The sequence below is a fragment of the Lepidochelys kempii genome, chromosome 7 (genome assembly GCF_965140265.1).
Source record: "Lepidochelys kempii isolate rLepKem1 chromosome 7, rLepKem1.hap2, whole genome shotgun sequence".
NCBI lineage: Eukaryota > Metazoa > Chordata > Testudines > Cheloniidae > Lepidochelys > Lepidochelys kempii.
The window spans coordinates 41794539-41808608 of NC_133262.1; the positions used below are offsets into that span (position 1 = coordinate 41794539).

The 14070-nt window shown below is 42.0% G+C and overlaps 1 protein-coding gene across 1 annotated transcript; it reads right to left on the minus strand.

Annotated features, from left to right (window-relative positions):
• Positions 1 to 7599: 7599 nt before the first annotated feature.
• On the minus strand, positions 7600 to 9107 carry LOC140914477 (protein BTG1-like). The gene is made up of 2 exons (XM_073352379.1): positions 8768 to 9107; positions 7600 to 8237 (listed from the first exon to the last, which is right to left on the minus strand). The coding sequence occupies exons 1-2, from the start codon at positions 8883 to 8885 to the stop codon at positions 7885 to 7887; spliced, it is 471 nt and encodes a 156-aa protein (XP_073208480.1). The 5' UTR covers positions 8886 to 9107; the 3' UTR covers positions 7600 to 7884.
• Between the last annotated feature and the right edge of the window lie 4963 nt (positions 9108 to 14070).

Below are 14070 nucleotides of genomic sequence, written 5' to 3' on the forward strand. Positions count from 1 at the left end.
TGCAAATATTTATAACAAAAAATAATATACACTGATTTCAATTACAACACAATACAATATATATGAAAATGAAGAAAAATATGCAAAATATATTTAAATTGGTATTCTGTTAGTTAGAAGTGAGATTAAAACTGCGATTAATCACAATTACTTTTTTTAACTGTGATTAATTTTTTGAGTTAATTGCGTGAATTAACTGCGATTAATCAACAGCCCTATTTGTAATACTTAATCATGTAGGTCACTCACACTGAAGACAATGGGGTTACTTGTGTGAGTAAAGAGTTCTCATTTAATAAGGATTTTCAGGATCAGGTTCTAAATTTAAACACCCCAAAATAATTTTGCTCATCTGCATTATATAAACTAAAAACTGTTTCTAAGACTGCTTTTAATTGTTAATAATGAAATACATACACCTAAGAAATGTTAGGTTGTGTGTTCTAGCAAGCTTGCTCCTAAAGCTGTAATTTTACATCTGCAAAGCCTACAGCAGTTTTCAGACCTGCATTTATATTTTGGTGAGGTTTGTTTTGCTTCCACTGACAGGGAAAAATGTTTTCTTGTCTTCTTAAATCTTTGCTCTATCTCCTGCATTACAGTTTTATTTCTTTATCTCACATACCTTTTAGCATAGAAGATTTGTCTGTTAAAATAAATTTTAAAAAATACATTTTTGATATAGTTTTCTTTCCTCAAATCAAAAGCTGATTAATTCATAGAATCATAGAATCATAGAATATCAGGGTTGGAAGGGACCCCAGAAGGTCATCTAGTCCAACCCCCTGCTCGAAGCAGGACCAATTCCCAGTTAAATCATCCCAGCCAGGGCTTTGTCAAGCCTGACCTTAAAAACCTCTAAGGAAGGAGATTCTACCACCTCCCTAGGTAACGCATTCCAGTGTTTCACCACCCTCTTAGTGAAAAAGTTTTTCCTAATATCCAATCTAAACCTCCCCCACTGCAACTTGAGACCATTACTCCTCGTTCTGTCATCTGCTGCCATTGAGAACAGTCTAGAGCCATCCTCTTTGGAACCCCCTTTCAGGTAGTTGAAAGCAGCTATCAAATCCCCCCTCATTCTTCTCTTCTGCAGACTAAACAATCCCAGCTCCCTCAGCCTCTCCTCATAAGTCATGTGTTCCAGAACCCTAATCATTTTTGTTGCCCTTCGCTGGACTCTCTCCAATTTATCCACATCCTTCTTGAAGTGTGGGGCCCAAAACTGGACACAGTACTCCAGATGAGGCCTCACCAATGTCGAATAGAGGGGAACGATCACGTCCCTCGATCTGCTCGCTATGCCCCTACTTATACATCCCAAAATGCCATTGGCCTTCTTGGGAACAAGGGCACACTGCTGACTCATATCCAGCTTCTCGTCCACTGTCACCCCTAGGTCCTTTTCCGCAGAACTGCTGCCTAGCCATTCGGTCCCTAGTCTGTAGCTGTGCATTGGGTTCTTCCGTCCTAAGTGCAGGACCCTGCACTTATCCTTATTGAACCTCATCAGATTTCTTTTGGCCCAATCCTCCAATTTGTCTAGGTCCTTCTGTATCCTATCCCTCCCCTCCAGCGTATCTACCACTCCTCCCAGTTTAGTATCATCCGCAAATTTGCTGAGAGTGCAATCCACACCATCCTCCAGATCATTTATGAAGATATTGAACAAAACCGGCCCCAGGACCGACCCTTGGGGCACTCCACTTGATACCGGCTGCCAACTAGACATGGAGCCATTGATCACTACCCGTTGAGCCCGACAATCTAGCCAGCTTTCTACCCACCTTATAGTGCATTCATCCAGCCCATACTTCCTTAACTTGCTGACAAGAATACTGTGGGAGACCGTGTCAAAAGCTTTGCTAAAGTCAAGAAACAATACATCCACTGCTTTCCCTTCATCCACAGAACCAGTAATCTCATCATAAAAGGCGATTTATGATTTATAATTTTATTATAGTTTACTCTGAGGCACTGCTTGGTATCTAATTTAGCGAAATAGTTGTTTTTTCCTTTCTTCTTCCTTTATAACACTGTTTTAATAAGGGCTATTGTGCAGAACAATTGATATCATATAGCTTCGTCTTTTAATGAGATTGTGCAACAATAAATGTAAATAATCAGGGGGCCAATTATTTAATCTAATCACAAAACTAAATTAATCACTAACTGCAGTTTAATTTCCAGCTCATTGCTTCTGACTGTTTTTCACTGTGACCTATTTAGTAATATTGATGCATGACCAGAAGGGGCAGCTGAACCTCATAGTAACTCATGAGTTACCCCGACCAAAAGAAAGATCCTTTCACGAGGTACTGTACAATTTTAATGCAACTACATCAGCACCTCCCCCAAGATTACCTAAATCACAAGCTAAAAAGGACCATTCCCTTAAGGTATAATTTACAGAGTGTTAGAATGAAGAACCATGTATTAACATAATATTGTAGAAGAAAATTCAGTAGGAGAAAATTCAGTCCCCTGCAATATCGTGCAAGCAGTCAGGACTATCACTCATCTGTCCCAAACAAGTCTGCACTGATTCTTATGCAATAGTACAAATAATAATTAAAAATATTAAAGGGAATGTAGTTCTAGTGAAAGGTACCAAGTTACTAGTCTTAGAAACCTTATTTCTCTGTTCATCCTCAGATTGGCAGCAGTGCAAGCTTCCCCTTATCCAGCATGTCAACATGAACCAATCTTCGTCTGGAGGAACTGCTCTTGGGAGTGTAGGGATGGTTCACTCACATTCAAACTTTGACTGTTCTGCTTAAACAGCTAACAAAAGTGCCAATGCCAATTATGATGTTTTTGCGATACAAGCACTTGTCCCATAAGAAATTAAGACCACTACCTCATTTTACAGAACTCACTGAACAGCCTTTGGATAACTCCAGCTTTCATAATGACAGGTTTCAGAGTAACAGCCGTGTTAGTCTGTATTTGCAAAAAGAAAAGGAGTACTTGTGGCACCTTAGAGACGAACCAATTTATTTGAGCATGAGCTTTCGTGAGCTACAGCTCACTTCATCGGATGCATACTGTAGAAACTGCAGAAGACATTATATACACAGAGACCATGAAACAATACCTCCTCCCACCCCACTCTCCTGCTGGTAATAGCTTATCTAAAGTGATCATCAAGTTGGGCCATTTCCAGCACAAATCCAGGTTTTCTCACCCTCCGCCCCTCCACACACAAACTCACTCTCCTGCTGGTAATAGCCCATCCAAAGTGATTACTCTCTTTAAAATGTGTATGATAATCAAGGTGGGCCATTTCGAGCACAAATCCAGGTTTTCTCACCCCCCCACCCCCCTCCAAAAACCACACACACAAACTCACTCTCCTGCTGGTAATAGCTTATCCAAAGTGACCACTCTCCTCACAATGTGCATGATAATCAAGGTGGGCCATTTCCAGCACAAATCCAGGTTTTCTCACCCCCCCACCCCCATACACACACAAACTCACGCTCCTGCTGGTAATAGCTCATCCAAGGTGACCACTCTCCCTACAATGTGCATGATAATCAATGGCCCACCTCCTAAGTCAATGCAGTTATTTAATTATTACTACCATACTGCTCATTTAGTATTACTCACTGCATTCACTGACACTCAGTACTACTTTAAAGGTGAAATTGTAAAAGGAAGATCTGCCTATTTCAGCTATTTATTTTTTATCAGAACTACATCTAAAATGATAGTACCATAGAGTAACAACTGTATTTTTTGCTCAAACATGAGAATTCAAGAATAGTCCAGAAGGAAGACAGGCAGTCCTTAAGAAAGAAGTATGAAATAAAAGTTTACCAACCTGAAGATCCTGCATGTTCAGACATGTTCCTTTCATCATCTTCAATGCAGCTTCCTCCTGAGAAGGAACACTTCTCATGATGTTGTTTCAATCGGACGACCAGGCCTTGGATTTCTTTGATGTACTGTTTGCATTTTACACACATGCCTGTCTTACTCACAGGTAGAGGAACTTAATTAAACTAGGTCTCTTTTACGGCCTGCTGCCATTATAGGTTTTCCCTTCTAGTGAGACAATGGTATGGTAGATCTCAAATCAATGAAGGCTACACTCAGAAAGACCTGAAGGCCTCTGGAATATGCTGCTCAAACAGTTTCAATTTTGTTTCTACTGCCTGTTCCTCCCTTCTCACATTTATCTCCAGACTTCTTTTCCTTGTCCAGATCTATTCCGCTCCCAACAATCTTCTTTTCATTGAACTTTTTGAAACTTTGCACTTTTAGAGAGAGGTAAGGGAATGACTCTGTGTACAGAAATTTCCAGAGGGACAACTCGGTTGAGGTCTGTTATTTCTCACCTCTATATATTATTTATTTAAAAACATTTTTGCTGTTAGCAAGCGTGTTATCTTTGGAGACACAAATCCAGTTTGAGAACTGCAAAACTAAGCATCTCTGATGGTATCTTCTAGACTGAGCACTGAGTCCCATTGGGTAAATAGAAAGATTAACCCAAATAATCTATACAGAAGCCCTTGGAACCTCATGAACTATTGGAACTCATTTCCAAAACTTTTCTTAAACATTAAATGAATATATTGTCTCATGCTATAGAATTAGAATTTATAATCCCTATTCTATGACGAGATATCTTTGAGCTATAATGTATCTACCTTTAGATAAAATGCTTTTTGAGAAAAACACCTGTCAAAAAAAGCCAATTTAAATAAAAAAAACCCGATTTTATTTTCTAAAAAAAAAAAAATCATTTATTTTTATCCACCCTGTACTGCCAGTGCCCTGACTACCCTAGGGACTCCCACCTGCAGGTAACGTTAGTGGATGGGGGAAAGTCTAGCATACATACTTCCTGTGAATGAGTAATGAACCAATGCCCCAATATAGCGACGAGAGCATTATGCTATGAGAAGTGCCATCAATTGGCATTGAAAAAAAATGCTGCGGCTCTTCAAAGGAGATGAGGTGTAAACCCAAATATCTTAGCCAAAGTCCATCCTGGCTCCCTAACTTCACCTTCCAGTCAGCAGAATAAGATGAAGTCTTACAATGTGTAGCATAGATATATGAAATTGAACAACTGTCATATTGCACTCAAGAATAATGGCATTTCAGCAGTTAAGTATCAGTGTTATATTTGTAAAGGATGTTGTGATTCTTGATGCAAGATATATCTTTATGAAAATGTATGCAGTACTAACTTTGTTTTTCCTATTACTATGTGAACGTATCAGTTACAATTTAAAAAGTATAAAATACCTTTTTCATGTTACACCAGCCATGTGAACATACTCCACTTAGAATTCAAATGGCAAAGTGTGCTCCTTAAAAAAATTAAAATAGCCTGGTACCAAAGCAGATTTTTTCCATAAGCACTTGCTAAGATGGTTTGTTTCATCAAGCAAAGAAAACATGTAATGACTGGATTCATTCAGGTATATCTCCACCCTTCCACTTTAGAATTTCACAGAAGGCAACATGCAAGAAAAACATTTTGATGAAGCCTGCCATTTCCATCTTTTAAATACTCTGTCTACATGTCAAACCACAGCCAGGGAACTGTCTCTGCAGCTTTCATAGCACCCTGTGTCCTAAAAAGCTAATGTACCTGCTGCTCTCTAGCTAGCACCCAAAGAAGTGTTCTTCCAAAAGCAGCACAAACCAGTAATTCATAGCTTGAAATAATAATTTTCTAGCTTCTGCAAGACTGCCCTGAAAGAACGCAGAGGTTACTGAAACTGGTTCTTTTATTTCCCCTGCCCTGATTGTTTCTTTGGAATTCTTTGCTATGCAGTTCCATGCAAAAGACAGTGCTACCATACAAGACAATCATACTACAGTCCTTAGCATTATTAGACCATTCCTGATAGATAATGTACTATATGTGTAATATTACATCACCTTAGGCTGAAACAGTTCACTATGCAGTGTCTCACCCTATATAGACATAAATGTATTTCAACTATATAAACATTACAAGGTCAGTTTTGGTCTAACACAACTTTCATCCACAAACTACACAGAGAGAGAGAGAGAGTATTCTAAAATTCCATTCAATGAAAACTAGGCATGACTAGTTAAGAATTTAAACCACGGAACTATATTTTGTAGTTTTAAATCAGGAAACAAAAATACAGCATCTGTACCATCTTTCAAAAAATATTCTTCTTCTAGAAACTTTAGTCTACTTTCTCTTTTTCAGTTACTCTTTCTACTAAACATCTGTTTAGAACTGATTGTTACGTGTGTGTGGTAGGAGTGACATATTAGAAGCGTAGCGGTTATTTTACTGTATGTTAACTTTTAAGGTTTTTTTTTTAAAGAATGTAACAATTATGCATTCAGTTCAGATTAATAGCTCCTGTTACACAAAACCACTGTCACCTAGTTAATTAGGATGTAACCAGCAGTTACAAAGCTCACCAGCTTTTCCAAAACAAAAATGGATTATTTTCAGATGAGTTACAAGGACTATTTCTAACTTGCCTGGACTTGTCCATCAACTGCATGTTTTGCCATGTTAATGAGACATTTTGCAAGGCTTATTGCTGACATGCTGACAGTAGACAAAGCTCTCTTTCATTAACCACGTAATTATGATCTAGTACAGGGCTACTGAAAACATGAACACTGGCTGTATGCAGTCCTCAAAGGTTCTATTAAAACATATAGCTTATGACTACTAAGAAACAAACTCCTCCCAACATCAAACAATTTCACTCTATCTTTTGGTGAAGCATTAATACCAAAATCTCCCACATAGCAGACTATTTGGCAGGCTATTAGCCTACTTTTTATTAAAATCATTGCTTCCATTAAACTCTGTAATTGATAAAGTACTGTAGATCATATTTAAAACTTTAAAAAACTAAAATGGCATAAAATGTAAAGTTTTAAAATATTAGTAAATTTGTAATTTCTTGTAAAATAGGATATAGATGAGACATTACTACATTCAACTGTAAAATTTCCATCTGGTTTAAGATGAATATACTATCTTACTCTGTACTAAAGATGTTTATGACTAACTGAAAACTCACTTTTCCAATTTAAACAGCCAAACACCCAGAAGCATAAATAAGCCCTTTACTAAGTCAGATGTATTCTACCTTCCTATTTGCTCAAAATTTGTTACGAGCAGTTCTGGAAGGAAAAAATGGCTATAGTGCAAAACAAGTCAAGGTGAACTGACATAACAAAAGAACCTTACACTTTTCTGAAAACTATCTTATGTTCATTAAAAGTTTTTATGTATTGTACTGAAAGTTGGATAAACAGATTTGTCTGAGCACGTCTCTACCATATTGGTTTGCTTCAAGATAGTCTTTAAGTTTATAGGGAAGTAACTCCTTCTTTGAAAGCTGCTTGGGCAAGATAGGATTTCTTCACCATGAAATATGTTAGTAGGAAAGTTGTATTTGTCATTTGTGCCTTCCAGCTGTATTTTTATGACCCTGAGAAAAGTTTGTACAGGCAAGTCACTGGAGAGATTTTTAATTACAGTTGGTTAGAGCTGTGTTTTTTTCCTAGAAGTTACTCAATAAGTACAGGAATCTTGTAAAAAGTTATTAACTAAAAGCCATTGTAAAGAGAGAATTAAGTAACTTTTCTTTTTATTACAAATAGCCAAGTATTCTGTCAAAATATATATCTGTAGAACAATCAGCTGACTGTACATTTCATTTACAGTATACAATCCAGAAAATTACATGCAGTTTAAAGAACTGCTTATACATTAGCCCTTGGCCACAACGAAGAACTTGGCAGTACTACTACAACTTTAATGGCTATGGGGTGAAAATCAACATCTCAATTACATCATCTAACTTCATTATGAAACTGGGATACATACATACATCATTGTACAAGGAATGTTAATTTTTAACTAGAAACTGTCATCATGTTGTAATTCTTGGAAGGGCTTGATCTGCCAATTCTCCATTCCTCTTTACAGCTGTTTCTACTCTCCAGAGCTTTGGCAGTCTTCAGACCCGGTGGGGGGCTTTCATAAAGGACACAGATAGACCCATCTTCTCCTATTCTATAGGACACCTCAAAGGGGTCAACCCAAAGAGTCAATTCACTGGGTAAGAGCTGGAAGAGTCTCTGATGGCTCAGTCCGATCATGCCGGCTGCCTTCCCTATCAAGGGGTCCATCTTGTGGTTGATCCTAATGCATCGGTACCCTGAGCCCTTGGAGGGCATCAGGGGAAACCAGTGGTGTTTATAATGGTCTGTGCGAGGGAACAAAGAGAAAGACAGAAACGTTACTGCTTGCACAAGGGTCCAGGCAACTCCAACACAATCACCTTCCCTCAATCCCTTTATGAAGGGCCACACAGCTGCACAGGGATTCACAGCACTGACGCTGGGAAGGGGGGATACTAATCAATGGAGGTTTCCGAGTAACAGCCGTGTTAGTCTGTATTCGCAAAAAGGAGTACTTGTGTGCCACAAGTACTCAGTTTCTTTTTAATCAATGGAGGGTTATTTAGCCACAGACGGGGGAGGGGGGGGGGAATGTCCCAAGCGCCAACCACCCGTCGGCCCGAACACGGGAAGAGAGAACCGATGACGCCGTGGGGCGGAGGGACAGAGACAAGGGAGCAGAGGGCGAGGGCTCCTCTGTGCGGGCTGCTGGGCTGCCCGCCTGGGGCATCTCCGACACCTGCGGGCACGGCCAGTTCAAGGGGCCTGAACCTTCCTGCCCCCGATAGCAGGGCTCAGGCCGACCCCGGCACCGCCCCCGCCCGACCGCCCACACCTCGCAGCGCCTCCTGCAGTGACTCGCTGAAGCAGCGCAGCTGCTCGTCGCCGATGCCGCCGGGGGTGCGTAGCAGGCGGGTGATGAAGCCCGCGGCAGTGGAGATCTCCGTCTTCATGGCCGCCTGCCCCGCTGTCCGCCTCCTCAGCGCCCCACACCAGTGACCGAGTGGTCCGGCGCCTGCCCCGCGCACGATCCGCGCCTGGCCCCCTACCGGCGCAGGGCTCAGCCGCTAGGTGGTGCGGGACGCGCGGCCGGCCCCGCCACCCACTCGACGCTGCTACAGCGACCGCTGGCGAAGGAGCTTGAGTAAACAGTGAGGTACCCTCTCTCCGAGGGGCGGGGCCCACCAGGACCAATGGCACCGCCCCGCCCCCACTGCGTCACAGAGAACAGCCTCCAAGCCTCAAGACACACCAACGGCCTCTGGACCCCCATTGGCTGGCAGTCGGGGAGGGGGAGAACCCGAGAGCACCCTCCCGTCCTGATTTGCCGTGAACAGACGGAAACAGAAGCGCCGTTTGTGTATGTCTGTGGGAGGAGGAGTGGGAGCCCGAGCAAAGGGCTCTTTGAAGGGGGCGGGGACAACCTGAACTCCGGCAATGGGATTGGGTAGGAAGTAAACCCCACGAGCGGGAATGACAGCTAGGGGTACCAACCCCCGAGGGACTGGCTGGGGCAAGGGGAGCCGCGCCAGGAGCCTGGCTGAGCGGGGCACTGTTGTGTCGGGCGTATGGGGCGGGAGAAACACACAGAAACGTTACTGCTTGCACAAGGGTCCAGGCAACTCCAACACAATCACCTTCCCTCCATCCCTTTATGAAGGGCCAGACAGCTGCACAGGGATTCACAGCACTGACGCCGGGAAGGGGGGATACTAATCAATGGAGGTTTCCGAGTAACAGCCCTGTTAGTCTGTATTCGCAAAAAAGGTTTTCTCTCCCCCCCCCCAACTGCCTTCTGTAGTGATAAACACCTCTTTTATCAAGGTTTGTGTGTATAAAAACATCTTCTGTATTTTCCACAGTATGCAGCCAATGAAGTGAGCTGTAGCTCACAAAAGCTTATGCTCAAATAAATTGGTTAGTCTCTAAGGTGCCAAAAGGAAAGGAGTACTTGTGGCACCTTAGAGACTAACCAATTTATTTGAGCGTGAGCTTTCGTGAGCTACAGCTCACTTCATCGGATGCATACTGTGGAAACTTGGGGCACTTTAGTCTCTAAGGTGTCACAAGTACTCCTTTTCTTTTTGCAAATACAGACTAACACGGCTGTTACTCTGAAACCTGTTAAGGTGCCAAAAGTACTCCTTATCTTTCATCAAATTATTAATCACATCCTAGAGGCAGATTTTGGGGTTAGCTGGAGATGAATCCACAACAATGAGATTTAAGACTTATTTTCCTCAAAAGGTATCTGTTATTTAGTGTACAGGTTAAAAATAAGTCCCTGCAATTTGGATTCAAATGTCAGTTAAGAGGCTTGCCTGCTTAGTGAAAGTTCAGAAGCATGAGCAAGAATGTAAAAAATAAAATAAAATAAAAATCCTAGCTACATTTGGACAGTCAAGCTTTCTTTAGTGTGATATAAACTGAAGTAAATTAAGAACACAAGAACGGCCATACTGGGCAGACCAAAGGTCCATCTAGCCCCATATCCTGTCTTCCGACAGTGGCCAATGCCAGGTGCTTCAGAGGGAATTAACGGAACTAGTAATCATCAAGTGATCCCTCCTCTGTCACCCATTCCCAGCTTCTGGCAAACAGAATTTATCTAGTTCTTTTTCTGAACCATTTTGTAGTCTTGGCCTTTACAACATCTTCTGGAAGAGAGTTCCATAGGTTGAGAGTGCACTGTGTGAAGAAATCCTTTCTTTTGTTTGTTTTAAACCTGCTGCCTATTAATATCCTTTGGTGACCCCTAGTTCTTGTGCGATGAGAAGGAGTAAATAACACTTCCTTATTTAGGTTTCAGAGTAGCAGCTGTGTTAGTCTGTATCCGCAAAAAGAAAAAGGAGTACTTATGGCACCTTAGAGATTAACAAATTTGAGCATAAGCTTTCGTGAGCTACAGCTCACTTCATCGGATGCATTCAGTGGAAAATACAGTGGGGAGATTTATATACATAGAGAACATGAAACCATGGGTGTTACCCTATACACTGTAACGAAAGTGTCAAATAAGGTGAGCTATTACCAGCAGGAGAGCTGGGGAAAAACCTTTTGTAGTGATAATCAAGGTGGGCCATTTCCAGCAGTTGACAAAAACATCTGAGGAACACTGGCGGAGAGGAGGCGGAATAAACATGGGGAAAGAGTTTTACTTTGTGTAACGACCTATCTGCTCCCAGTCTTTATTCAAGCTTAAGTTAATTGTATCCAGTTTGCAAATTAATTCCAATTCAGCAGTCTCTCGTTGGAGTCTGTTTTTGAAGTTTTTTTATTAAAGAATTGCAACATTTAGGTCTGTAATCGAGTGACCAAAGAGATTGAAGTGTTCTCTGACTGGTTTTTGAATGTTATAATTCTTGATGTCTGATTTGTGTCTATTTATTCTTTTACATAGAGACTGTCCAGTTTGACCAATGTACATGGCAGAGGAGCACTGCTGGCACATGATGGCATATATCACATTGGTAGATGTGCAGGTGAACAAGCTTCTGATAGTGTAGCTGATGTGATTAGGCCCTATGATGGTGTCCCCGAATAGATATGTGGACACAGTTGGCAATGGGCTTTGTTGCAAGGATAGGTTCCTGAGTTAGTGGTTCTGTTGTGTGTTGTGTGGTTGCTGGTGAGTATTTGCTTCAGGTTGGGGGGCTGTCTGTAAGCAAGGACTGGCCTGTCTCCCAAGATCTGTGAGAGTGATGGGTCGTCCTTCAGGATAGGTTGTAGATCCTTGATGATGCGTTGGAGAGGTTTTAGTTGGGGGCTGAAGGGGATGGCTAGTGGCATTCTGTTATTTTCTTTGTTGGGCCTGTCCTGTAGTAGGTGACTTCTGGGTACTCTTCTGGCTCTGTCAATCTGTTTCTTCACTTCCGCAGGTGGTACTGTAGTTGTAAGAATACTTGATAGAGATCTTGTAAGTGTTTGTCTCTGTCTGAGGGGTTGGAGCAAATGCGGTTGTATCGAAGAGCTTAGCTGTAGACAATGGATCGTGTGGTGTGGTCAGGATGAAAGCTGGAGGCATGTAGGTAGGCATAGCAGTCAGTAGGTTTCCGGTACAGGGTGGTGTTTATGTGACCACCGCTTATTAGCACCGTAGTGTCCAGGAAATGGATCTCTTGTGTGGACTGGTCCAGGCTGAGGTTGATGGTGGGATGGAAATGTTGAAGGAATTCCTCAAGGGCTTCTTTTCCATGGGTCCAGATGATGAAGATGTCATCAATGTAGTGCAAGTAGAGTAGGGGCATTAGGGAACGAGAGCTGAGGAAGCATTGTTCTAAGTCAGCCATAAAAATGTTGGCATACTGTGGGGCCATGCGGGTACCTATAGCAGATGTGAAATAGTTATGGGTGAGGACAAAGTCACAAAGTTCAGCCACCAGGTTAGCCGTGACATTATTGGGGATACTGTTCCTGATGGCGTGTAGTCCATCTTTGTGTGGAATGTTGGTGTAGAGGGCTTCTGCATCTACAGTGGCTAGGATGGTATTTTCAGGAAGATCACCGATGGATTGTAGTTTCCTCAGGAAGTCAGTGGTGTCTTGAAGATAGCTGGGAGTGCCAGTAGCATAGGGCCTGAGGAGAGAGTCTACATAGCCAGACAATCCTGCTGTCAGGGTGCCAATGCCTGAGATGATGGGGCGTCCAGGATTTCCAGGTTTATGGATCTTGGGTAGCAGATAGAATACCCCAGGTCGTGGTTCCAAGGGTTTGTCTGTGCGGATTTGTTCTTGTGCTTTTTCAGGGAGTTTCTTAAGCAAATGCTGTAGTTTCTTTTGGTAACCCTCAGTAGGATCAGAGGGTAATGGCTTGTAGAAAGTGGTGTTGGAGAGCTGCCTAGCAGCCTCTTGTTCATATTCCGACCTATTTATGATGACGACAGCACCTCATTTGTCAGCCTTTTTGATTATGATGTCAGAGTTGTTTCTGAGGCTGTGGATGGCATTGTATTCTGCACGGTTGAGGTTATGGGGCAAGTGATGCTGTTTTTCCACAATTTCAGCCCATGCACGTCGGCAGAAGTACTCTGTGTAGAAGTCCAGTCTGTTGTTTCAACCTTCAGGAGGAGTCCACCCAGAATCCTTCTTTTTGTAGTCTTGGTAGGAAGGTCTCTGTGGGTTAGTATATTGTTCAGAGGTGTATTGGAAATATTCCTTGAGTCGGAGACGTCAAAAATAGGATTCTAGGTCACCACAGAACTGTAACATGTTCGTGGGGGTGGAGGGGCAGAAGAAGAGGCAGAAGAAGAGGCACCGAGATAGCCCAGCAGAAGAATCTGTCTTAAGGGTATAGTTGGATAGATTAACAATATTGCTGGGTGGGTTAAGGGAACCGCTATTGTGGCCCCTTGTGGTATGTAGTAGTTTAGATAGTTTAGTGTCCTTCTCTTTTTCTTATTTACTTTCTCCACACCAGTCATGATTTTATAGACCTCTATCATATCCCCCCTTAGTCATCTCTTTTCCAAGCTGAGATGTCCCAGTCTTATGAATCAATCCTCACATGGCAGCTGTTCTATACCCCTAATCATTTTTGTTGCCCTTTTCTGATCTTTTCCCAATTCCAATACATCTTTTTTGAGATGGAGCGACCACATCCACACGCAGTATTCAAGATATGGGCATACCATGGATTTATATAGAGGCAATACACTGTCTTATTATCTCTCTCTTTCTGAGTGATTCCCAACATTGTTTGCTTTTTTGACTACCGTGACACAGTGAGTGGATGTTTTCAAAAACTATCCCCAATGACTCCAAGATCTCTTTTTGAGAGGTAATATCTAATTTAGACCCTATCTTTTTATATGTATAGTTGGGATTATGTTTTCCAATGTATGTTACTTTGTATTTATCAGCACTGAATTTCATCATCCATTTTGTTGCCCAGTCACCCAGTTCTGTGAGATCCTTTTCTAGCTCTTTGCAGCCTGCCTGGGACTTAACTGACTTGTGTAGTTTTGGATCATCTGCAAATTTTGCCACCTCACTGTTTACCCCTTTTTCAAGATAGTTTATGAATATGTTAAATAGGACTGGGCCCAGTACAGACCGTGCGGGACACCACTATTTACCTCTCCCCATTCTGAAAACTGACTATTCCTAGCTTTTGTTTCCTATCTTTTAACCAGTTACTCAT